The 23,537-nt window shown below is 33.6% G+C and overlaps 4 protein-coding genes and 1 pseudogene across 7 annotated transcripts; 3 read left to right on the forward strand and 2 right to left on the reverse strand.

Moving 5' to 3' along the window:
• Positions 1-5,535: 5,535 nt before the first annotated feature.
• LOC112700762 (uncharacterized) lies at positions 5,536-9,021 on the reverse strand. The gene is made up of 5 exons (XM_072200281.1): positions 7,958-9,021; positions 7,844-7,880; positions 7,516-7,752; positions 7,352-7,399; positions 5,536-6,120 (listed from the first exon to the last, which is right to left on the reverse strand). The coding sequence occupies exons 1-5, from the start codon at positions 8,254-8,256 to the stop codon at positions 5,860-5,862; spliced, it is 882 nt and encodes a 293-aa protein (XP_072056382.1). The 5' UTR covers positions 8,257-9,021; the 3' UTR covers positions 5,536-5,859.
• A 3,696-nt stretch (positions 9,022-12,717) lies between these two features.
• On the reverse strand, positions 12,718-16,137 carry LOC112700788 (uncharacterized). 4 transcript variants are annotated; one of them, XM_025751805.3, is made up of 10 exons: positions 16,053-16,137; positions 15,750-15,938; positions 15,580-15,630; positions 15,123-15,302; positions 14,754-14,868; positions 14,594-14,626; positions 14,003-14,128; positions 13,732-13,838; positions 13,558-13,632; positions 12,718-13,322 (listed from the first exon to the last, which is right to left on the reverse strand). In XM_025751805.3, the coding sequence occupies exons 4-10, from the start codon at positions 15,151-15,153 to the stop codon at positions 12,949-12,951; spliced, it is 861 nt and encodes a 286-aa protein (XP_025607590.1). In that variant the 5' UTR covers positions 15,154-15,302; positions 15,580-15,630; positions 15,750-15,938; positions 16,053-16,137; the 3' UTR covers positions 12,718-12,948. The 4 variants fall into 4 exon arrangements, with proteins under 4 accessions (XP_025607590.1, XP_072054637.1, XP_025607585.1 ...); XM_072198536.1 differs by lacking the exon at positions 15,123-15,302 and adding an exon at positions 15,322-15,343 and having other exon boundaries at positions 16,053-16,068; XM_025751800.3 differs by lacking the exons at positions 15,123-15,302; positions 16,053-16,137 and adding an exon at positions 15,322-15,343 and having other exon boundaries at positions 15,750-15,982.
• Positions 16,138-16,266: 129 nt separating this feature from the next.
• On the forward strand, positions 16,267-17,783 carry LOC112700888 (class V chitinase). The gene is made up of 2 exons (XM_025751808.3): positions 16,267-17,383; positions 17,480-17,783. Exons 1-2 carry the CDS (start codon positions 16,315-16,317, stop codon positions 17,500-17,502), a joined length of 1,092 nt encoding a protein of 363 aa, XP_025607593.1. The 5' UTR covers positions 16,267-16,314; the 3' UTR covers positions 17,503-17,783.
• Positions 17,784-18,002: 219 nt separating this feature from the next.
• On the forward strand, positions 18,003-19,439 carry LOC112700872 (class V chitinase-like; annotated as a pseudogene).
• A 69-nt stretch (positions 19,440-19,508) lies between these two features.
• Positions 19,509-21,460, forward strand: LOC112700856 (class V chitinase). The gene is made up of 2 exons (XM_025751807.3): positions 19,509-21,008; positions 21,132-21,460. Exons 1-2 carry the CDS (start codon positions 19,853-19,855, stop codon positions 21,152-21,154), a joined length of 1,179 nt encoding a protein of 392 aa, XP_025607592.1. The 5' UTR covers positions 19,509-19,852; the 3' UTR covers positions 21,155-21,460.
• Positions 21,461-23,537: the final 2,077 nt, after the last annotated feature.

Raw genomic sequence — 23,537 nt, forward strand, 5'->3', positions numbered from 1 at the left:
TTTTAGTTTTCATATTTTTTGTTTAATAAATTTTTATTTTTTTTAGATTGTTTGTTACAAGCTCGACTCTAAAAGATGAGACAATTTATAAAAAAAACTAGTATCCGACACGAGTTTATTCTCTTTGGCATTGCCATCAAAGATAAATAAAACTACAATGACTAATTCACAAAACAACCAAAGTCTCACCTATCACTACCTGTTTCAAAGTATTTTAATATCAAAATGCCAACTAAATGGGCACAGGATTTGGTGGTCCAGGAACCTTTGGACCACTTAGTGGTCCAAGTAGAAAATATGTTTTCAGAATTTTTTTATTAATTGCTACGTAGTCCTTGAACTAATTTTAATTACAAATCAACCCCATATATTTTATTTAATTATAAAAATAGTTTTTATTTTATAAATTATTATTTTATCAATTATCTATTATATTTATTAACAATCAAATACAAAAATAACAACCAATTATATCCTCCATTCATCCTAATAATTCCAATTGATTAAAAAATTAACTTTCATCTCGTTACGTTCGTCTATGGCTTCCAAATCGTGTTTTCTTGAAATTCAATCGATTGGTTTTTCAAAACAATCGATTGAATGATAACTCAATCGATTGGTTCACACTATATCACAAAACAATCGATTGAAAGTTGTAAGGTAGAATGGTAAAAAGCTTACCAATCGATTGTTTAAACTTTCCAATCGAATGAATATCTCAAAACAATCGATTGAATTCACGAAAACAACATGGATTTGCCAAATACAATCGATTGGAAAGTGATGACATTGAAGTTTTAGCCAAATTCAATCGATTGGTAATGTAATCCAATCGATTGGAAGGTGATGAAGTTGAATGTCTTGCCAATTTCAATCGATTGGTAATGGTACATAAAATTAATTTATAGATTTGTAATTTATAAAATTAATTTTGCCGATCAATAGTATCTTTTGCTTTTATTCAAGTAAGGCAGAGTAAAAAATACAAAAAGTATATAATATTGATAAGGTAGCAGCATATCAAGTAGTAAATATGCTTAATTTATTTATTTGTGTTATGCACAAATTTAGTTTCATTAAAATATTAGTAACCAGTGCTCTAATTTTTGTAAATATGTTTTGGGATAAGTGTTTGCAATTAGTTAAATGTTAGAATATATTGAGTAAATTCTTTTAATATATTTAGAGTTAATATAAAACCGAGGGTAAAAAACGTATTTAAGCCAAGAAGAGAAATTTATTAGGCATATAAGCCAAACAAGAATCTGATACAAGAATTCACCAAAGCACACTTTAATGTAATTCGAAACAACTTTATTCGAATTACATTCCTTAATAATTCGAATCATTACAGCTCTAATTATTCCCAACCATTGCATACAAGTAATTGGAATCAACTTAGAACGAATTATAAAAGCATAATTCAAATTGTATCAATTCGAATTAGTAGGAACACGTGAGTAGGAGAAAGTTCGAATCAAATTGATTCGAATTACTCACATTTCGAATCAAATGGTAATTCGAATTACACATTGTACAATAAGATACTAAAAAAAATACTATATAATATAAAAAAAATATACTAAAAGAAGTATAAAACAAAATTATAGTAAATTAATTTTAGTATAAAATTATTAAATATAAATTAATTTTAACTCCTATTAGTATATTGAATTAAAAATAACATATAAAAATGTACTTGTATTTATTAAATTTTAATAACATATAAAAATTTAATGACTTTTTAAATATTTTTTTATAATAGGAGTACATTTTTATATACTTTAAATACTTTATATAAAAATGTACTTATATTTATCATACAAAAATAAAGTGTTGTGCCAATATAATAACATTATAATATTTTAAATCAATTTTTTTCTAGGATTTTAGATTAAAAGCAGCACATGAAAAAGTATTATTGGTATTTTAAAGCTAACTTAATTAAAAATGATAGAACTATATTTTTTAGGATTTTATGTACATAATTAGGCTAATTTTTTTTAATATTAATTAAAGATGTGTGTTACACTATGTTATTTGGTTTCAGCTAAGTTTTACTCTACTATAATTTTTTTTTTACTTTTCATAAGATACAAATCTAAAAAATTTTATAAATTAATTTAAAAGAAAATATCATTGACGTTTTATAAATTTTATGTACCATTACTAATCGATTGAAATTGGCAAAACATTCAACTTCATCACCTTCCAATCGATTGGATTACATTACCAATCGATTAAATTTGGCTAAAACTTCAATGTCATCACTTTCCAATCGATTGTATTTGGCAAATCCATATTGTTTTCGTGAATTCAATCGATTGTTTTGAGGCATTCATTCGATTGGAAAGTATAAACAATCGATTGGTATAAGCTTTTTACCATTCTACCTTACAACTTTCAATCGATTGTTTTGTGATATAGTGTAAACCAATCGATTGAGTTACCATTCAATCGATTGAATTTCAAGAAAACACGATTTGGAAGCTATAGACGAACGTAACGAGATGAAAGTTAATTTTTTAATCAATTGGAATTATTAGGATGAATGGAGGATATAATTGGTTGTTATTTTTGTATTTGATTGTTAATAAATATAATAGATAATTGATAAAATAATAATTTATAAAATAAAAACTATTTTTATAATTAAATAAAATATATGGGGTTGATTTGTAATTAAAATTAGTTCAAGAACTACGTAGCAATTAATAAAAAAATTCTAAAAACATGTTTTCTACTTGGACCACTAAGTGGTCCAAAGGTTCCTGGACCACCAAATCCTGTGCCAACTAAATGAACCTCACTTACTGCAAACCGAAACACATAACATTGAGATGCCCACACCTACAGTAGCATTCATGTTCTCACTTCCTCTACCATGATCATGTCAATCGTGATGCCCATCCACCTTATAACATTACTATTTATTGTCACATTTCTTTTAAGGAGCTTTCTTCAGTGGGAAAAGTATTTTTTAGACCAAGTAATAAATGCAATTAACAAAAAATATAGGGATGATTCACAAATAATAAAAATTTACAAATAAATTTTCATTAATATGTGGGCCAAATTTAAATGTAGGGTTTCAATGGCCTCCCCAAAAAATCGTCGACCAAGAAGATCTTCGGCATGAAGAACTTGCATCGGTAAGTTAAAAAGAAAAACTTCAATTCTATTAGGTTAACTTGCAATCCAGCAATTGTAGAATCTCTCATATTAGGTTACCTGCTAATCACCACAATAATATTTCTTCAAAATGCTGTTTTAGGAACTTGGGCTCGGTCTTTCTATCCCTGTTCATGTGGTTCTTCATGACTGGATACATTACATGGTGTGTCTAGTAGCAGTCTTGCAAAAGTTCAGGAAAAAAGATTGAAATCAAAGCCATTTGAATATATTGAATTTTCTATATGCTGATTTGTGGGACGGTTCAATCAAATCAAACAAATTATATTTGAGCTTGTATCAAAGTGTGCTGCAAAAAAATATACAAATTTGCAATTCCTGGAATGGCTCAATCAATCAAATCATATTTAAATCTGTGGCACATGCTCTTAAGAGAACAACCCCACTACAGTTAATGATTCTTTTGAAGGTGCTGAAATTGTAAAATAGTACAGTTTACCAGATCAATAAGTTAAGATATGCATTGTAGAGTTTAAATTAGCTTTGCTTCAGTGAGTGGTAATAATGACCATCTTATCAATTCAATGAAAATTATCTTGATGAAAGCTTTTGGTGCATGTCATCAGCAAGAGCTTGTCTCAAGCTCTCCCCAAAGAAGTACAATGACTTCTCACTGTCCATCACCCTCGGCTGCTGTGATCCCTCCATTCTCATCCGGCTCCTTCCACAGCTCTGGTTCTGGCTCCCTCGCAATCTGGCACAGGTTATACAGCATGCAGCAGGCCATGATAGTCTGCAGAGCGTGATAAATCCCGACATTCAAATCCTGCAAGATTCTCCACCTCTCTTTCGGCAACCCAATGACCTCCCGTTCATAAGCATTCCATCGAACAGGTTATAATGACCTCCCGTTCATAAGCATTCCATCGAACAGGTTATGTGCAGCCGTCCCCATTCCATTCGGCGAAAACGGCGTCAAAAGAAATAGCAACAAAGGGAAACACCAGTCCCCAACAAAGTGAGGCCTCACCTTCATTTTCATCTCCATCTTCATCTTCCCTACAAAGCCACCACTCTCTCTCTCACGGAACCAGTCATTATGCCATTGGTCTAACCAGACCACAATATACCGGTTCATAATTAGAGTAAGTATTGGGCACATGTAATATACCGGTTCATAATTAGAGTTAATCTGAACCACACGTTTGGAATATTTTTACTTGGTTCATCAAGGTCTAGAAGATACTTTCCCCACCTTAGACATTCCCTTCTTTTAAATTGGATAGCCACATTTTGAAACATGGTGAATACTATGGTGCCTAAAAGATGTTGCCTATTTACTAAAAAAGGTTAAAAAATAATATTTAATTTAAAATATATAACAATAAATAATTTTTAAAAAATTAAAACTTACTACAAAAAGTAAGTTAGGCAAAATTTAGACACCAATTCATAAGCACCATATAATTGGCCTTGAAACATATGCTTTGCGCTTCCAGCTTTATTCAAACCTCTACTCCCCTTTGTGTTCTCGCTTTCATTGATCCATTCCACTATTCTTACAACTTGTGGCGAATTCCAGCTCCTCCTATTAGTATTGTTGCACTGCTTGAAATCTCGTTGACTAGAACTCCCATAAAACCCACTACGTGTTCTTCCTTATCCGATAGATAACCACTCAAACTTGTTTTCATTCTGGTCTAATCCGTTGCTCTTCTTTTTGTGAACTAATCTTCTTCTCTTTGTTCATTCATTTGTTCTCTTTTTTCATTGAACCACCAAGGCTTGACTTGTTCCCAAGTGCACCGTTCTGTTAATGTGTTTTGATCGTAATTGAATCAATGATTCAGAAAGGGAAAATCTTTTGGAATGGATAAGATGGAGAATGATGCAAAGTTGGCCTTTTTAATTTAGGGCAGAGATGGTGCTAAAAGATTTCCCTTGAATGATGCAATTTTTCACCAACTAATTGTTATCAGGTGCTGAGAGTATGATACCGGTTCTTTTCCACATTGATCTATGTTCTGTCATGTAATCATAATCATTCATTTGTTAGTTCAGGACTTTTATTAGATAGGGCACTCATTCATTTGACCATGTTCAGGACTTTTAATAGGTTACCTTCTACAATAATTCTTCTATCTCATCTATGAATTGATGCATAAAAGCTGTCCAGATTACTCATTCCTTTGAATTTTTGGTTAAACCATACAATGCTAATAAATTTGAACTTAAATCACAGCTTTCAGTGTTTTTAGACTATGTCCCAAGTTGGTTAAGTAACCATGCATTTTAAGACATGCCTATCATATAAAATGTAATTACATAACAAACCAGTGAGATTAGCCTAAAGATGAGGGAGAAGACATGTTTTTCGGAGAATGATGATGACCTATACATAACTTTTTAACCAAAATCAAAAGTTTAAATTATATTAACCAAGCAAACAGTTCTCCACCTAAATATGGTAACAGGATTTGGATCTAAAGACATGACATCATTTTTTTGGATTTAAATCTAATCAATCAATTGATTATCTGCATAATAGTGAATCAAAGTAGCACAGCAAAGTACTACTGTCATTCTGTTCAACAACCAATTAAACCTTGGCTGTGATTCCCTGCATGCAAAAACCTCATAAAACATCAACCTATTTTTTACCAAATCTTAAGCATTTGTTATGTCTGGATTCGGTAATACTAGGATTTTGAGTGAGTTGTTTGTTTCCTATTTTTTACCAAATCTTAAGCATTTGTTATGTCTGGATTCGGTAATACTAGGATTTTGAGTGAGTTGTTTGTTTGTCTGCTTTGTGAGTGAGAGTTTCTCCATTGCATTTAGGAACTTGCGCAAATACTTTATGTACTCTGGGAATGTTTCAAGGTTGCAATGGCCTCCACCCTTAACCCATAAGGGGTCATATTTTTCTTTGGATAGTTCCCACAACCTTTTTCCATGAGACCAATCAACAATGTCGTCATTCGTTCCCTGCACGTAATCCATTACCACACAAAAAATTATTAGTGGTACAAGGTGTTGATTTATTTCGTTAAGAGACTACATATACCATGAAGAAAAATATCTATGTTACTATGTCAGCTTTATGGAGTATTGAATTAATGAACAATCACACAAGGAAACACAACAAAACATATCTAATCTCCCATAGTCACATGGGGAAGGCTTCTACAAGTGCATCTGCTCTACTCTCCTTATTGAGGCTTCTTCCTCACATGCTTGAACTATGTATGCTAAGGCAATATTCTACTTTCTTCCACAATAGGACAAAAGCACAAAGTGCTAGCAACTCCAATATGAGTAGGCCATACTAACTAAAGTAACAATACCCCTAAAAAGTATGATGGGAGAAGCATCTGGAAAAGGAATGTATCAAAAGCACGTGTCTAAATGTACAGAGTTTCAATTTGATGACAGATATTATCTATTTTACCACTCCCTTCTATATTATGATACAATAGAAGTATGACTATCAACCTTCAAATTAAACACGCATGATACTGGATAACATATACATGTTTTATATGTGGTACTGTATATTGCCATCGTAAATTCACCAATGAATGTAAACTTTGAGTAGTACTTATATAGTCAAACTCTTTGAAAACATGATAATTTCAAATAATATTAATTGATATCTCCAGTTTCTGATATTTCAATTTCACCCTAGAACCGACGGCACATTGTTTTTACTTGCAGCAGTAATTCATCTTGGGTCTTATAATTTATGAAAGTGACGATATTGAGTCAAAATTTTACCATCTTGGTAAAATAATCTAAAGGACATTTTGCAGAACAACCAAAAGCAAAAGAGAAGTACAACTTCGATACAAGCACCAAGAAAGCTTTGGAAAAGTAGAAAAGTTAAAGTCCAACCAAATCAGCTGAAACTTGAAAGGAAAAGTCTAATATGGTTAAGGATCATTGATTTGCTTTGTGGGACATTTGCAATCAAATCAAGCCTTCAGTTTAATTAATTAACATTCGCATCATCCGTTTTTACAAATCAATCTAAATAATTCCCAGAATCCACCCCTCCCCACCTTTTATTATTTAGGCCTAACAAAGCCTCTATACGAAGAAACCGTTGTCAGAGCTAGCAACAAATAAAAGCATCACGAAAGAAGGTGATTGTGAAGTTTAAGCAAAGAAAGAGACATAATTGCAGAAACGTAAATAGAAAGGGATACACTATACTCACATGTATAACAAACACTGGACAATTGACATGCCGTATTTTGTCTATATTCTGAAATGATGAAAAGAGATTATTTTGTGAATACAGAAATGAACACACAGGTGAATAGTATGAGAGCAATTAATTAACAATCATGAAAGAAGAAGAACATAAACAGAGAAACTTACTTTGAAAATGTCAAACCAAAATGTCATCTTGACAGGGTAGAGGACCCTTATCCCAGAAAGAATGGCACTGTGAAGGACAACACCTCTCAACTTGTGTAGCTTTGAAGCCAAGTGCAGTGTGGGTCCACTCCCCACAGATTGACCGTACAGAATCAACTCTTCTTGCTTAATCCCATACTCGTTCTTCAAACAACTATATACAGCTTCTATGTCGTAATATGTGTTGAACTCAGATGGCTGTCACAGTAATAGTTTCGAATAAAATCAAATATTTAAGAATACAAAAGGAAATGAATGAATGAATGAATGCAGTTTGACTTTGACTTACCTTACCTGTAGATGCTCCATAACCGGAATAGTCATAACTGCAAACACGTAGAAGGCAGTTAGAAAAAGGAACGGAAACAGGGAAGAAAGGAAAAGAAAAGAAATAGAAACGTGCCTCATGATATTGACACGGAGGTGAGCTCTGAGCTCAATGAAAAGGTCGTGCATCTGGCCCAAGTCAGCGGCATTGCCATGGGAGTAGAGGAAGGTGAACCTGGCGAATGGATGTTTCCAGAAGGTGGCGACTATCTTGTTGCCGGCCTTGGTGTCGAGCAAGTGGACGTCGACGTTCTTGTCAGCGGTGAGACCGGAGAACACCACGGTGCCGTCGTCGTCCCTGTAGACGTCGTAAGTGGGGGGCTCTGGCGGGAAGAAGGCAAATTTAGCCGCCACAGTGCCCGTCACATTCCCCATTAATCACTCACATGAAAGAAAGAGAGGTGTGTGTAGTAAGAAAGAAGAAAGGTCTTGGAACTTGTTAGTGTGTGTGAGAGATGGATATAGATCCGACCTAAGCGCCTGAGCTGGAACTACCAACAACTACTTCTGCTTCCTACACATAACATCATCTTTCTCTCTCTCTCTCTCCCCTTCATTCATTTACGTTAATTAATTCATTCATATTCAGATTATACTAATTAATAACCTAGTTTAAGGTTTCTTATTCTTTCATTCATGCTTGCTTTATGTTCATTCGGGATTTAATTTGGAAAAAATCAATGTATTTAATTTCGAATTCTAGATTTAACTACACGTGGTTTTGATAAAAGAGAAAAGCTGGGTGGGGTGTTGAGTTTCTGCGTGTCTACCCTTTGGTTTTGTGGGGTTACTGTAATGAAAAGTCAAACTTACCCTTCTTCATTGATTATGGCTTGATATGGATTTTCATGCCCCCAAGGTGCAGAGGGGCATATTTAATATTTATTGTCCCCTTGAGATAGCTACCAGCGGGAAAATCAATCCTTTCACCAAAATAGATAAGGATAAGACTCAAGTTAACGACATTTTATTCGTAAGCCAGAAGTACAATTCAATGTATAATGCATAAATTTAAATGAAAATATATAAGCATAAAATGATATTCCATGTTATTCATTTTCACATGCTCATTTTTGTAATTCTTTTGACTATATTTGGGAATTTATTGGGGTCAAAAAATGCACATTTCTAAATACTAAAGGCTTGTGGGGGCGATATGGACAATTGACTTAAATAAATTAGCTAATACTCCAGCGGATCATACAAAAACCAAGGGACTGTGGATAAGAGGAACGACAACAAAAGAAAGAACGAGAAAAGAGGATTTGAGACGATGGACGGCTAAGATTTGGTCAAATGGAGTAGCGGATCTTCTAAGAGAGGTCAAAGGTGGCAGGGGCAGTCAAGATTGTCAGAGTCAGACATTCCTTGTTCACCTTTTCTTTTCTTTTCTTTCATCAAATCTGATGAAATTATTTGAACACTCGATTTTTTTATATGGTACATCAAAGTATGGTATATTAGCGAAGGAATCAAAACTACGTAAATTATTTTTGATACTGTGGTGGAAATGGTGTGTTTTAGAATTATAAATAATAAGGGTGTTATTTTTAAATGTAAAATTTTTTATTTAAAATGTGAAAATTAGATTCTCTGATTTGTTTAAAAATAAAATTCGGACCATCCGATTTATAAAAAACAAAAAGTCGAATCTTTCGATTTATAAATTTAAAAAAAAATTATAACAAATAAATCGGATTCTCTAATTTAATATTTAAAAAATTTTAAAAATTAAATTACAAAGTAATCGATAGGTCTAATTACTGATTCACATATCAAAATAAAATACATGCACACATCAACAGAATTGAATTACATACATTTATTTTCCATAATAAAAATTTTTAACCTCAAAATTATATGAATATTTAACTACCCAAAAGGAAAAAAAAAAGAAGAAGAAAACTATTATTTTTTAAATATATTGAGGGGAGTTGATTCTATTTTAATAGGAAACATATTAAAATTTTGAGTTTAAATTGAATGTTTTATTTGTCAAATCAAAGTATTTATAAGTGAATGAAAAATACATTTTACTAAACTTATGCTCGTAAGAATATATTTTAAAAGCATTACAAAAAAATATTTTATTAAAAAATATTAAAAGATATATTGTTAATTCTTATATATTTTAAAAATATGTCTTTAGATAAATTCAGGAAAATTTTGTCATCTTGCATAATAGTACAAAAAAAATACTCCTCTACCACTTTTTATATAAAATTTATACTTTAATATTATTAACGGTGATTTAAGGGTAAAGTTAATAAAATTATTATTTTTTAAATATAAAAAATTTTTACCTTTTATTATTGATAACTACCTGTTTGGGTGATGACTTCTTAAAAACTGGTACTAAGTTTTACACTTATATATTTGGTATACTTCACTTAATTATGCTATTTATGCATTAACGAATGGAGGACTGAAAATAATTTAGTCAACATAAAGTAACTTTTTTTTTAATAAAGAACGATACAATTTAATCATCTCTTATTTTTGCGTTAACACTGTGAAAGAGATAATAATAATAATAATAATAATAATAATAATAATAATAATAATAATAATAATAATAATAATAATAATAATAATAATAATAATAATAATAATAATACATCATTAAATCAATAATTCAATATATCATTATTTAATGATATACCAAATTTCACATTAAGAGGTAAAAAAAAAAAGATCAGAGGAGTAATTATTTCAAATGCTGCTAATATATACTATAAGTTTTAACAACGTTTCAATGGTAAAAACATTCAAAGCGTGGAAAAGTGCCCTGTCAACCTCAACATTTGAAAGCTCAATGGTTTACCAAACAATGGTACTTGATTAGTTGATTTTTCTGCTTTGTGAATAGATAATTGATCATATTATTGTTTATGATGGCCCTATTATCCTCAACATGATTACCAAGCTTATCCCTTTTATGGCAACTTGCTATAATGTTCATAATAAACTTGCTTTGACATAATTAGCAAGTTACTCCTTCGGTTGATCATGACTCATGACTAATTGTTGGATAATATAACACTGTCATTTTTTTATATGGCATAACACTAAAAATAATTGAGATAAAATGATTGATTTTCTGTCAATGATTATCTAACTATATTTGTTAGTCTTAAATGGTCACAAATATATGCATGACCAACATTTCTCTTCCTTTTATCTCCACTCATTATTCATTTAATGATTTCTTATATAAACTCATAGTTTTATAGGCCATTCCCTACATTCGATGGCACTCGATAGTGACAATGAGATAAGGGATAATCTTCCTACAATGATAAGGGAAAACGAAGCAATCAACTAATTTTGACGAAGCAAATCGAAGTATCTAGTTTAGTCGGCAATTTGTCTCGGTATATATACATAATGGAGATAAAAAAAAATAATATGTACAACTTTTAAAAAAATATATTATAAATAATTCATAAAAAAACATTATCTTTGTTATTTTTAAATCTTAAGATATCTTAACTGAATTATAAATATTTTATTTTTATTATTTTTATACATCTTCAATAAAAGAATAAATAAAGAGACACGTTAATATCTATTAATGTACTGGTATATATAATTGTAGATAGGCCAAAATGTTGGCTTTATGGTAGGAAAGCTAGATAGGAAGGTGACTGAGAAATTTAATTGACTAATCTTTAATAGGAGGGGCCTAGAGCATAGAAAAGTAGGAATCCTAATAAATGAAGGTATAATGTTAATGTTCTATCAAATATTTTGAATGAATGAGAGTCCTTCACTTGGAGTATGCTAATTGCTCAACACCCTCTTCTCTACCAAAGATGTAAGGACACTTGGACAGTAAAGTAAGGCCAGCAGAGTGGGGGCAATTGCTGTCACATTCACTATACAATTATAAAATGATGCTCCAAATTTATATAATAAAGTCATTAACAAATTTTTGGCAATGTCAATGGTTGCACCAAGGAAAGTGATTAGTGTTTAAGTTTTCTTTTCACACTTTTTCCCCCTCTCCCTGTTATACAATGCTGTAAAGGGAACTAGACGAGTCAAAAAAAGTTCCATAGACTGCTTGGAATTCGGTGCACCAAACCAGACCTTAGAAAGCAAGATAGAAACGACACTGCAAAAATAATACTAGTAGACACTTTTACAGAATGACAATGCTTTAGAATGGAATATAATGGAGATGCTATGCTATTGCTGTGTATGACAGGCTAGTGTTGACAAAAAGAAAGGAATGATTAAAATAAGGCAGTAAATGGTATTAGTTTAAATGTGTCAATCACTAATTTGCATGGTTAATTCAAGAAGTCTAGAGAATGGGACATTACTTTCAAGCTTCAAGTGAGTAACACATTTTTCTATAGAAAAATAAAAGAGAAAGATGAAATTTTCCCAGTATCAAATCAATAAAAAGGTTGGTCAACCTTCAGCTCACAGCACTCTTTACCCCTTTACCTTGGGGACCTAATAAATAAAGTCATGGGAAGCATTTTATTTCATGACCAAATGGGATCCCAAACCCCTTAGCCAAAGCCACTGAAAATGTCATTGGGTCCAGAGAAAAAAGCAAACTGGAAAATGATCTATTCCAGTACCAGGCCTATCATCAACCCCAGAATCCATGTACAGTAGTACTTTGTTGCAAAAGAAAGTGAAATTTGGCCAACAAAATGGCATCACATGACATGAGACAGGACCAGGTTAAAAAATAATGTGCACCATGGCGGCATATGGAACAACCTGGATAATCCAATAGACCCACATACATCATTCAACATGTAATTTAACCAAATTTGTATCACTAACCAAAACATATGGGTATCCTCTATCTGCAAGTAACACATTAAAGACAGAGAGCCTGCATATTTGGATTACCACATAAATGAAAAGGTACCAATACAAGTATAATAATTATAAAGCACCATATAGATGAGAATTATTATCAAGACATGTCAATTCTACACCGTGGTGTCAACATTAAATACCATGTGTTTGTGTATGAATCAAGTATGATATGATGTGACTTAAGCAAAGGACCTAAAATGTGGAGGATGAGGAATGATGTTCCTAACTCCCTTCGAATAATATATGCTCTTCTTCTAAAGTGGTCCTGTCTTTGACAACCGAGACCCAACTCTCTATTATCTTCACAACTCTTCCTTCTGAAATCACAACCAAAGTAAAGACTCTTGTTGTACCACCAGCCTCTGGTGGTGAGTTAAGGGAACTTTGATCATCCGAGTTCCCCTTGACTTCGTCTAGCGACGTTTTGACTCTAGGAACTATGGCCCCATTCAAATATATGGTGTTGTCAGTGCCGGCTACAACCATTTTCCTAAAGCCTTTGCCATATGCCAGCTCTTTGTGCATGTGGCCAAACACAACCAATGGAATAGAGACTTGATTGTTCTCCTTTATCATGGATATTGCTTGTGCTAGATCTGTTATACAATAAACTAAGTCAAAACAATATCTCATTTCTCGTGGCATGCATTGTGTCTCTTACATCATATTCACAGTTTGCATTTTAATAATCAAGGCATAGCCACCAAAATTTAAAAGGGCCTTGATAGAAACGAAAGACAATCTAGACTTGATAGCTAACTTGATTCTGACTGCCCAAACACACAATAGGGGATGCCTTTAATTACAACCTAGCTCGAACTTATGTTTTACCTGGGTCACCATGATCACCATTACCCTTAAATTCCCAATCTTTGCCGCATATATCATTCACAGCAGAACCAAGGCCTACAAAAAAAATAAAAAAAAATCAATCTTTATATACCCCAAACTAGCAAGCACCTTTGGAGTTGATATTATTATATTAAAGTTGGCAAGCTATTGCACCTGTAGGTCCATTATGTGCTAGTAATATAAGAAAATGATCCTCTGGTGTGCCATGAGCAGCTTTATGGATTCTCCTAGCACTTCCATCCATGTCTTTAATTCCATATCTAAGAGAAAGCTTAAATTTGATGAGTTGATTTTGAGCAATAATGGGGACTCCAGTAATTATAGAACTTTTCACATAACATAGATCCACTACTTGACAAGGCACAATAGACCATATGACTTTTGAGGCTTTTGAAAATCAAATTGCTTTTGGTACAATACACACCTTGCAGCCAGGAGCTTTTTGGGGAACAAAGCTTTACCCCCACAAGAAAATGGCCGTCCACCAACAACACTCACTTTTATCATGGGAAAGTCTAAACGTTGATAGGCCACATGCTCCTCGCCAAGGCTGAGTTTTACAATAATAGATTCAGCAATCAACAAATTGATTAAGGAACACTATGGAAAATGCAAATTATTATTGTGATCTATGAAGGAAACTAGCCATGAAAGGTTTTTTTTTTTTTTCGTTTTTAATAAAAAATGGAAAAGGTGCTAAGTATTCTTGTTCCACCACAGTAATTGTAACTTCTAATGGGAAGTTTCATGCCCAGGGAGAAACTAGACATCAGTGTCTTAAAATATCTTTTGAACCTTCTAATGGACCAGGAAAAATGGTCCATCATGTCACTACTATTTTATCTTTTGATAACAGGATAATTCTTTAGCCACCCATGGCATTGTAAAATGCATTTCAGCAACAGATTGCATCAACAAGAATATACTTATAAGGTAAATATGCACAGCATAACACTAACAGCTGGAAGGGGGAAAAGAATATCCCAGAATAAACATATTCCTTGTAGACTCTTACCATTCTAGCTGAAGCTGCACATTATCCTTCTCACTGGCATGTAAATTGAAGTGTTAGTTCAAAATAGAACTAGATTCACCACATGAACCTCTCCAGAAAGTAAATTTATCTGGACAGAAATAGATTCACAACAACTTTATGACAAACATGTCAATTTTACCTTCCAGAAAATTGCTTAGTAAACCAGGAATCATGGTTTCCCAGTATAACTGCTTTAGGAAATTCAAGATTGGCTACACTCTGAACAACTTCAACATTTTCATCACCAAAATCACCTAATAAAAATCAATACAGGAGGACAATCAAAAGAAGAAAGAAACAATAAGAATGCGGTAGCTCACATAATAAAAAAATCATAGTTAACCTTAACAGTTACATAATGAAGATAAATTAACTGGACATAAACACAACATGAAGTGACATGATGATTTATTCAAGGGTCTGACTATTAGTGTAAGTCATAGTACTGGAATACTCCTCAGTTATCTAAATGCAGAATTTTCACAGGTTACACCATCTTTATATGTACCAATTAGTCCATGATGAAGTAGTGGCTGCATGAGACTAACACCTAGTGGGGTAAGGGGAAGGTGGATTATGTATATAGCCTTATCCTTGCAGCTTGTGCCTTTCTAGGTCTCAGTCTCTTGAACAATGGCACCAAAATGCATTTAGGAAACTCATCACAGTGCTTTAGGTTGTTGATCAGCTGAAACAAAAAAACTTGCCTGTAAACAGCACCAAATCTGGCTGCACTTCGATATAAGTCTAAATTAGATTGATAGATAAATAGATGGGATTTACATCTAATGCTTGTTAAATAAATTGATATGAAAATTTAAAAGTATTTATTTATTTTTTTGTTTTACATGAAAAAAGATAGGAATTTGAGAATCCCTGTATTAGTACTTTATATATATATGCAAAAGGCAAAAGTTTTTCTGATCAACATGAACAAAATTAGAAAGAGGAAACAACAATAGTACCTGCAAAAACTCAAGAGCCTTAGAATCTTCTTCTAAGTTCCAGCAATCATGCTTAAGAAAAACACGAAGAGCATTACTTGTAGAATTGTTGTAAAAATAGCAAGTTTTTTCGAGTAATGGAGAAAAATAGAAGCTGAGTTCGTAAAAATAGGAAGAGAAAGAGAGTTTACCACATCGCCGACGACGGCAATACGAACAGTGGATGCGGCCATTGAAGAGCGTGAAGAGTTGTTCCTGCAGCTCAAACTGAAGCTGGAAGATGAAATGGTTAGCGCGTGAAAAGACGCGCCAAACATAGGTGCGGCGGAAAACCTTTGCTCTATCTTCACGCGCTCACCTTACTCTTTGGACTTTGGAACCTGACACGTTATCACAACATGGAAGTTGACTTTCTTTTATTTCTTTCCTTTTTCTTTAAAAAAAAAAGTACCTTTTAAATTAAAAGATCCAAAAAAAAAACTAGTGTTTCTTACTTGAACGGCAACATTTTTGAGAAAAATGTGAAAGTGCTAAGTGTTTGGATGTCTAGATTGTTTGAAATTTCCAATTCATTCACTTGGTATACATAACTTGAAGAGATCAATTAGCTTATGACGAATGAAAATCAAGTCAAACTCATGGAAACTAAAGATACATTGAAATATTTGATATATATATATATATATATATATATATATATATATATATATATACAAATTAACTCGATATCTTTCATTCATCAAAGGGAAGAAAACAATGGCATTGTTTTCCATTTTCACAATCCTTTTGTTACTATTCTTATCAAATGCAGAAGCTGCAGTAAAAGGAGGATATTGGTATTATGACAGTGGCCTTGATCCTTCAGACATTGATTCCTCTTACTTCACACATCTCTTCTGCGCTTTTGCACAATTAGATTCCACCACCAACCACCTCACTTTACCTTCAACCGCATTCTCAACCTTCACACAAACCGTTTTGCAGAACAACCCTTCACTCAAGACCCTTCTCTCCATAGGAGGAGGTGGTAATGGCTCTGCTCCTTTTTCTACAATGGCTAACAATAGCACTTCCCGAAAAGCCTTCATAGATTCTTCAATTCAAGTAGCAAGATCAAACAAATTCCATGGCCTTGATCTTGATTGGGAGTATCCCAGTTCAGACACAGACAAGACCAACCTCGGCCTCCTCCTCAACGAGTGGCGCGCCGCCATTGCTCAAGAAGCTAGCTCCTCTGGCAATACACCATTGCTCTTATCTGCTGCGGTTGCCGGTTCTAACCAGATTACAAATTTACAATACTACCCTGCTGAAGAAATTGCAAGCAACATGGACTGGGTCAACGTGATGGTGTATGATCTTTTTGTTCCAGATGGGGCTGGTTCTACACAGCCACCAGCACCATTGTACAATCCAACAGGACTATTCAGTGGAGATCAAGGAATCAATGGTTCATGGATCAATCAGCTTGGTGTTCCACCCAACAAACTAGCAATTGGGTTACCCTTTTATGGTTATGCATGGACTTTGGTGGATGCTAATGCTCATGGATTGTTTGCTGGTGCTAATGGTGCCGGTTCAATTCCTTCTGGAGGTTCAATTCCTGTGTATAGGGATATCAGGAGTTTCATAAATAATGGGGCACAAACTGTGTATAACTCAACTTATGTGACAAATTATTGTTATTCTGGAACTACTTGGGTTGGTTATGATGATACTCAGAGTGTATCTGCTAAGGTTAGTTATGCCAAGGAAAGAGGATTGATTGGATATTTTGCATGGCAAATTGGTGGAGACGATAATAACTGGACACTTTCCAAAACTGGTGAGTCCTATATGAATTTGTTTTATGTCATGCTTTACAATATATGTTCAACGATTTTATGTTATTTAATATTTTGAAATTCTGACAATAATGCAGCTTCAGATGCTTGGGGATCTTAAGGAGGAAGGTCCGGACACAGTTCACAGAGTGATATATGATGTACAATGTATGAAATAACTAATAAGCACCTTGATTTCATTGCCATGTCTTATGTATGTTAAGTATTTTCTTTTACAACAGCACTAGGTATTGAAATTAAAGTAGAAGCCAGGTATATTTGTTCTACAATTGTAAACTGATAGTTTATCAGTTCTGTGTACTAGTCCTATCCTACAAATCGTTTTCCCATTGAAGCAATGAAATTGGACCAACGCTGCAACGCATAGTTATATAATTTAAACCACACTAAGATGTTTACTAAGTTGTATTATTATTATTATAGTGGTTGGTGTGGTAAGCAAGAATGACATTGGTAGCGGTCCATTTACTTCACGAGAAAATAATAAGATAATATGAAGCGAACGTGATTCAAGGTTATTAGGCTGCGTATTTCTGTAACACAAGAAACGAGTCAAATAATTATGGCGGTAGGTACAAGTAATTTGCTTATTTATTATGTTAATGCTAAAATATAATGACAAACATTACACAGATATGCAATTCAGATTTCTAAATTCATTCATTCATTCCATCATTTTAGCATAAACAATGATGGGTCAAACAACGTCTTAACTCCAACATTCACACACAAAACACAACAATGGCCATCAATTTCAAAACGCTTTCACTTGCAATATTCACAATCCTTGTTCTCAATGCAGAAGCTGCAGTCAAAGGAGGGTACTGGTACTACGACAGTGGCCTTGTTCCTTCAGCCATTGATTCCTCTTACTTCACACATCTCTTCTGCGCTTTTGCCAAACTAAATCCCAACACCAACAAGATCACGTTACCTTCATCCACCTTCTCAACCTTCACACAAACTGTACAGAAAAAGAACCCTTCCGTGAAGACCCTTCTCTCCATAGGAGGAGGTGGTGAAGGTTCTGCTCCTTTTCCTACAATGGCTAACAGTAGCGCTTCCCGCAAGATATTCATAGATTCTTCAATTCAAGTAGCAAGATCAAACAACTTCCATGGCCTTGATCTTGATTGGGAGTACCCCAGTTCAGAAAAAGAAAAGACCAACTTCGGCTTACTCCTCAGTGAATGGAGAACCGCCATTACCCAAGAATCCAGAACCTCAGGGAAGATACCATTGCTGTATCAGCTGCAGTTGCTGGCTCTGATCAGATATCACCGCTGAAATATTACAACGGTGAAGCTATCTCGAAGAACTTGGACTGGGTCAACGTTATGGTCTATGATCTCTTCATTCCAAGTGGGTTCAAAACAACGATGAGGCCACCGGCGCCGTTGTACAATCCGGGAGGACAGTTCAGCGGAGATCAAGGAATAACGGCGTGGATGAATCAAGTTGGAGTTGGCGCTAAGAAACTTGCAATAGGGTTGCCGTTTTATGGGTATGCATGGAAGTTGGTGAATGCTAATAACCATGGGTTGTTTGCGGCGGCTAATGGCGGCGGTTCTACTCCTTCTGGAGATGGGACTCCTCTATATAGTGATATAAGGAGTTTCATAAAGAATCAGGGGGCAAAGAGTGTGTATAATTCAACTTATGTCACAAATTATTGTTACTCTGGAACTACTTGGGTTGGTTATGATGATACTCAAAGTGTGTTTGCTAAGGTTAATTATGCCAAGGGAAGAGGATTGCTTGGCTATTTTGCTTGGCAGATTGGTGGAGATGACAGTTGGACACTTTCTAAAGCGGGTTAGTGCTCTGCATTTCTTTTAATCAGGGTGTTTAGTTATAGTCTTGTGTTGATTAAAATGTAGTTAAACTAGTTGGTTGTTATTTTTATATTTTAACACTCTTATTAAAAGATAACCTTTTTGGTACGGTGCAGCTTCTAATGCTTGGGGATCTTAAGGATGAAGGGCAAGGCTCAGTTCTGAGAGTGATACAATAAACATGAAATAATAATGTTCTCTATCTACTTGTGTTCCACATTAAATATAGCATGTATTTTCTCTTTGAGTTGCACTAGAGATTGGAAGTTAAAGTTGTCCCTATATCAAACTTTATCAATAATACAAATCAGGGATATCTGCAGTGTTAAAGGATTATTGAACATATGGTAATAGTATAGTCAAATTGGGTGAAGTACTAAATTTTCAAACACGTCTAGTAGAGTATTTAATAAGAAAAATACAAAAATGCATACAATTAAATTAATACAGCTGCAGCATTAATGTGAAGCTGTATCTAGATTGTTAAAAGTTTCAAATCCATTGACTTGGTGTGGACACCTTGCATAAGTAAATAAATTAGCTTTGACAAATGATCACACATTTGCTTCACTGGTCAAAAACTTACATCCAATTCTTCTTTATAACTAAACAAATATGAAATATCAGAACCTATACACCCCATACACAAAAAAGAAAACTATGGCCAACTCCAATACTCTCTCACTTTCCACCTTCACAATCATTGTGTTGGTGCTGCAACTCAATTTCTTCTCATCAAATGCAGAAGCTGCAGGAGTGAAAGGAGGGTACTGGTATTATGACAGTGGTCTTGATGCTTCAGCCATTGATTCCTCTTACTTCACACATCTCTTCTGTGCTTTTGCAGATTTAGATTCAAACACCAACAAGATCACATTACCTTCATCCACCTTCTCAACCTTCACACAAACCGTTCAGAAAAAGAACCCTGCAGTGAAAACCCTTCTCTCCATAGGAGGAGGTGGAGGTCCTACTTTAGCATCAAAGTTTTCTACAATGGCTAAACAGAACAGTTCCCGCAAGACCTTCATAGACTCTTCGATTCAAGTAGCAAGAGCAAATAACTTCCATGGCCTTGATCTTGATTGGGAGTACCCTAACTCAAACACAGACAAGACCAACCTTGGTTTTCTCCTCAATGAGTGGAGAGCAGCCATTAAACAAGAAGCTAGAATCTCAGGAAAAACACAACTTTTGTTGTCTGGTGCAGTTTCTGGCTCCAACCAGATATCACCATTGCAATATTACCCTGCTCAAGCTATCACCAACAACATGGATTGGATCAACGTTATGGTCTATGATCTTTTCATTCCAGATGGGTATAGAAACTCAACACAGCCACCAGCACCGTTGTACAATCCAACTGGAATATTCAGTGGATCTGAAGGAATCAATGTTTCATGGATTAACCAGCTTAAAGTTCCACCCAACAAACTAGCAATTGGGTTACCCTTTTATGGTTATGCATGGACTTTGGTGAATGCTAATGTTCATGGATTGTTTGCTGGTGCTAATGGTGCTGGTTCAATTCCTTCTGGAGGTTCAACTCCTGTGTATAGGGATATCAGGAGTTTCATAAATAATGGGGCACAAACTGTGTATAATTCAACTTATGTGACAAATTATTGTTATTCTGGAACTACTTGGGTTGGTTATGATGATACTCAGAGTGTCTCTTCTAAGGTTAGTTATGCTAAGAGCATTGGATTGATTGGATATTTTGCATGGCAAGTTGGTGGGGACGATAATAATTGGACACTTTCCAAAACTGGTGAGTTCTGTGCTCTGTGTGTGTATAAATATTCGAATTAATTAATTCTTTGTTACAATATCAAATTTCTTTGGTTCTGTTTTCACATTCTAATTAGATGATAACTTTTCATTGTATTTGCAGCTTCTAGTATATGGGGACCTTAAGAACGAAGGCCACGGCTCATCAGATCAGGGGACAGGGCCTAACTGATGTAAGCTATATGTATAATAACAATGGCCAGGCGAGGGAAAATAAATAAGTAAATAAATGTTTCTATTTCTTAATGTTAAAGGTGGACAATGTTATATCAAACATATAAATAATCTAACCACTTTTACTTTTTAGCTTTGTATACACTATACAGACATTTCGATATGCGACCTTCAAACTTTCGTCAATAATACTACTATATATGTAAAAGCCATTTGTATATTATCCATGTAATAACATGTAGTATAAGATTCACATCAAACTATAAATGCTAAATTAAATATGAGAAAGTACAGGAAACAATACTTTTTTTTTAACAATCTAAACAATAAGTTAAAAAATTAATTTTAGTTTTAAAAATCAAATTTTGAATTAATTAAGTTTAATCATAATAAAAAAATTAATTTTAATTTTAAAAATTAAATTTTGAATTAATTAAATTTAATCATAATTTTGATTTTTTTTTTTAATTTTGCCACAGGCTCTCTCGCAATCCTGTGCCATTGGCACTGGTGTTGTATTGTGATTCCGGTGTCGTTTGCCGCTGCTGTCTTGTTACTTGTTTTATATCAACTAAATTGGATATTTATTTTATTATGTATGCAAATGGTTCTTTTCATTTTAAAATGGATGTTTATTTGAGTATACTGTTGGTATGTTATTTAATTTGCTTGATTCTACATGTACATATTCCGCAGGATATTCATTTTACTATGTATGCGGATGGTTCTTTTCACTAAGATGTGGATGTTCATTATTAAACACCGCTCATCAAAGAAAATTCTCAATTTCTTCTCCCTCCAATATAGTCTAAAAAAAATGGTACGAACGCAATAAAAGCACATGGGACTCATGGTGGGGAGGGTGGTGATGTAATGACGGACTGGATCAGACTTGGCCATGAAGATGCGCGGCAGGGAGGACAACCTGGTTCGAGGCTGCGACAGCGACGACGTTGAGCAGGGACACAACGTTTGGGAGGACGCTGGGCAAAGGTGCGCTGGGGCAGCGGCAGAACAAAAAAGAAGAAGGTGGTTTAGTTGCGGTGACAGCGGGCGAATGCGGTGAGAAGCTTCATGCCGGCGACAATGAGCGGCGTCACAGGGGAGGCAGCGATGAGCGTCGTCACAAAGACCGCGGCGATAAAATGGTTGTGGTGAAAATAGGATTTAGGAGAGATAAAAGTGAAAATAAGTGAAGGTGTTATCGGGTTTGCAAGTACAATTCCTTGTTCAAGTTGTTCAAAACTTTTATTAGTATGGTATTAAGTATTAAAAAAATATTACTTTTATGCTAAAAACAGTTATTAAAATTAAAGACATATGTATCTTATGTTCTAAGGACACATATTAAGTTTACAAATTAAAAAAAATTAAAAATACAAAAAAATTAATTTTTAGTACATTTATTTTATATTTATTGAATAAAAAATTTTAAAATATTCCATCAATAATAAATTTATTATGTATTTTTAAGATACATATATTTTAATATATGTGTTATTAAATTTATTATATTTTTAATATGTATTTATATTTTAATATATGTTTATAATAATAATAAGGATTAATTAGTTTCGTGTGCAGAGAGTTGTGTCGCTATTTTTTAAATAATAACTTATTTTTGAAAAGTTTTGACAATACCATACAATCTTAAAATTTTCCAATTGAAGGAACGAGATTTTGGACCACCGGGGCCGACAATATTTTTATTTCTTTCAATATGTATCATTTTTTATGATGATTTTAAAGCATGGCAACTTGTTATTACTAGAACTAGAATGAAAGGAATGGAGCAAAGTGTGTGTAAAATCTCGCTGGAAATAGATCATTATACAAGTTCCTATATACTACATGATTAATGTAAATACAATGGCCATGATAAAGATCACAATGAAGTTTGCTTATATCTTAGTCCATTCTTTAACTAGATTTAAAATAGGTAAAACTCAATCAAACAGATATTGGCTAGATCGACATCTACTCAATTTTATAGAAGTGGAATGCGATAATATTATGTTAGTCCTATTTATTTGAATAAATAATTTATTCTTATATATTATTTTTTTCATTTAAAAAAGAGATCTCGACAATTTTTCTATTAAACGGAAGTTTGGTTATCCACCATTAAAGGTGGAATTACTCTAAAAAGTAGTTATCAACTCTATATTTACTGTGATAAATATCCTGACAACTTCAGGTATACTTCGAACCTAGTAGTCTACTGAAAACCTGCTTAAAATCTTTGCTAATTTAAGTATTGGAATCTTTTTGTAGGTAGAGGTGAGTACGGGTCGGTTTGGTTCGGGTTCAAGGTAAAATTAGAACCGAACCGATC

This window comes from Arachis hypogaea, chromosome 1 (genome assembly GCF_003086295.3).
Source record: "Arachis hypogaea cultivar Tifrunner chromosome 1, arahy.Tifrunner.gnm2.J5K5, whole genome shotgun sequence".
Classification (NCBI taxonomy): domain Eukaryota; kingdom Viridiplantae; phylum Streptophyta; class Magnoliopsida; order Fabales; family Fabaceae; genus Arachis; species Arachis hypogaea.

Coding starts and splice junctions, on each gene's coding strand:
- LOC112700888 (XM_025751808.3), top strand. CDS start 16,315: ATGGCATTGTTTTCCATTTTCACAATCCTTTTGTTACTATTCTTATCA. Junction 17,384..17,479: donor CTGGACACTTTCCAAAACTG/GTGAGTCCTATA, acceptor ACAATAATGCAG/CTTCAGATGCTTGGGGATCT.
- LOC112700762 (XM_072200281.1), bottom strand. CDS start 8,256: ATGGGGAATGTGACGGGCACTGTGGCGGCTAAATTTGCCTTCTTCCCG. Junction 7,400..7,515: donor TTTGGTTTGACATTTTCAAA/GTAAGTTTCTCT, acceptor TCATCATTTCAG/AATATAGACAAAATACGGCA. Junction 6,121..7,351: donor GTCCAGTGTTTGTTATACAT/GTGAGTATAGTG, acceptor GATTACGTGCAG/GGAACGAATGACGACATTGT.
- LOC112700856 (XM_025751807.3), top strand. CDS start 19,853: ATGAAATATCAGAACCTATACACCCCATACACAAAAAAGAAAACTATG. Junction 21,009..21,131: donor TTGGACACTTTCCAAAACTG/GTGAGTTCTGTG, acceptor TTGTATTTGCAG/CTTCTAGTATATGGGGACCT.
- LOC112700788 (XM_072198536.1), bottom strand. CDS start 15,875: ATGTTTGGCGCGTCTTTTCACGCGCTAACCATTTCATCTTCCAGCTTC. Junction 13,839..14,002: donor AAAAAGCTCCTGGCTGCAAG/GTGTGTATTGTA, acceptor GCTTTCTCTTAG/ATATGGAATTAAAGACATGG. Junction 13,633..13,731: donor AGCACATAATGGACCTACAG/GTGCAATAGCTT, acceptor TTTTTTTTGTAG/GCCTTGGTTCTGCTGTGAAT.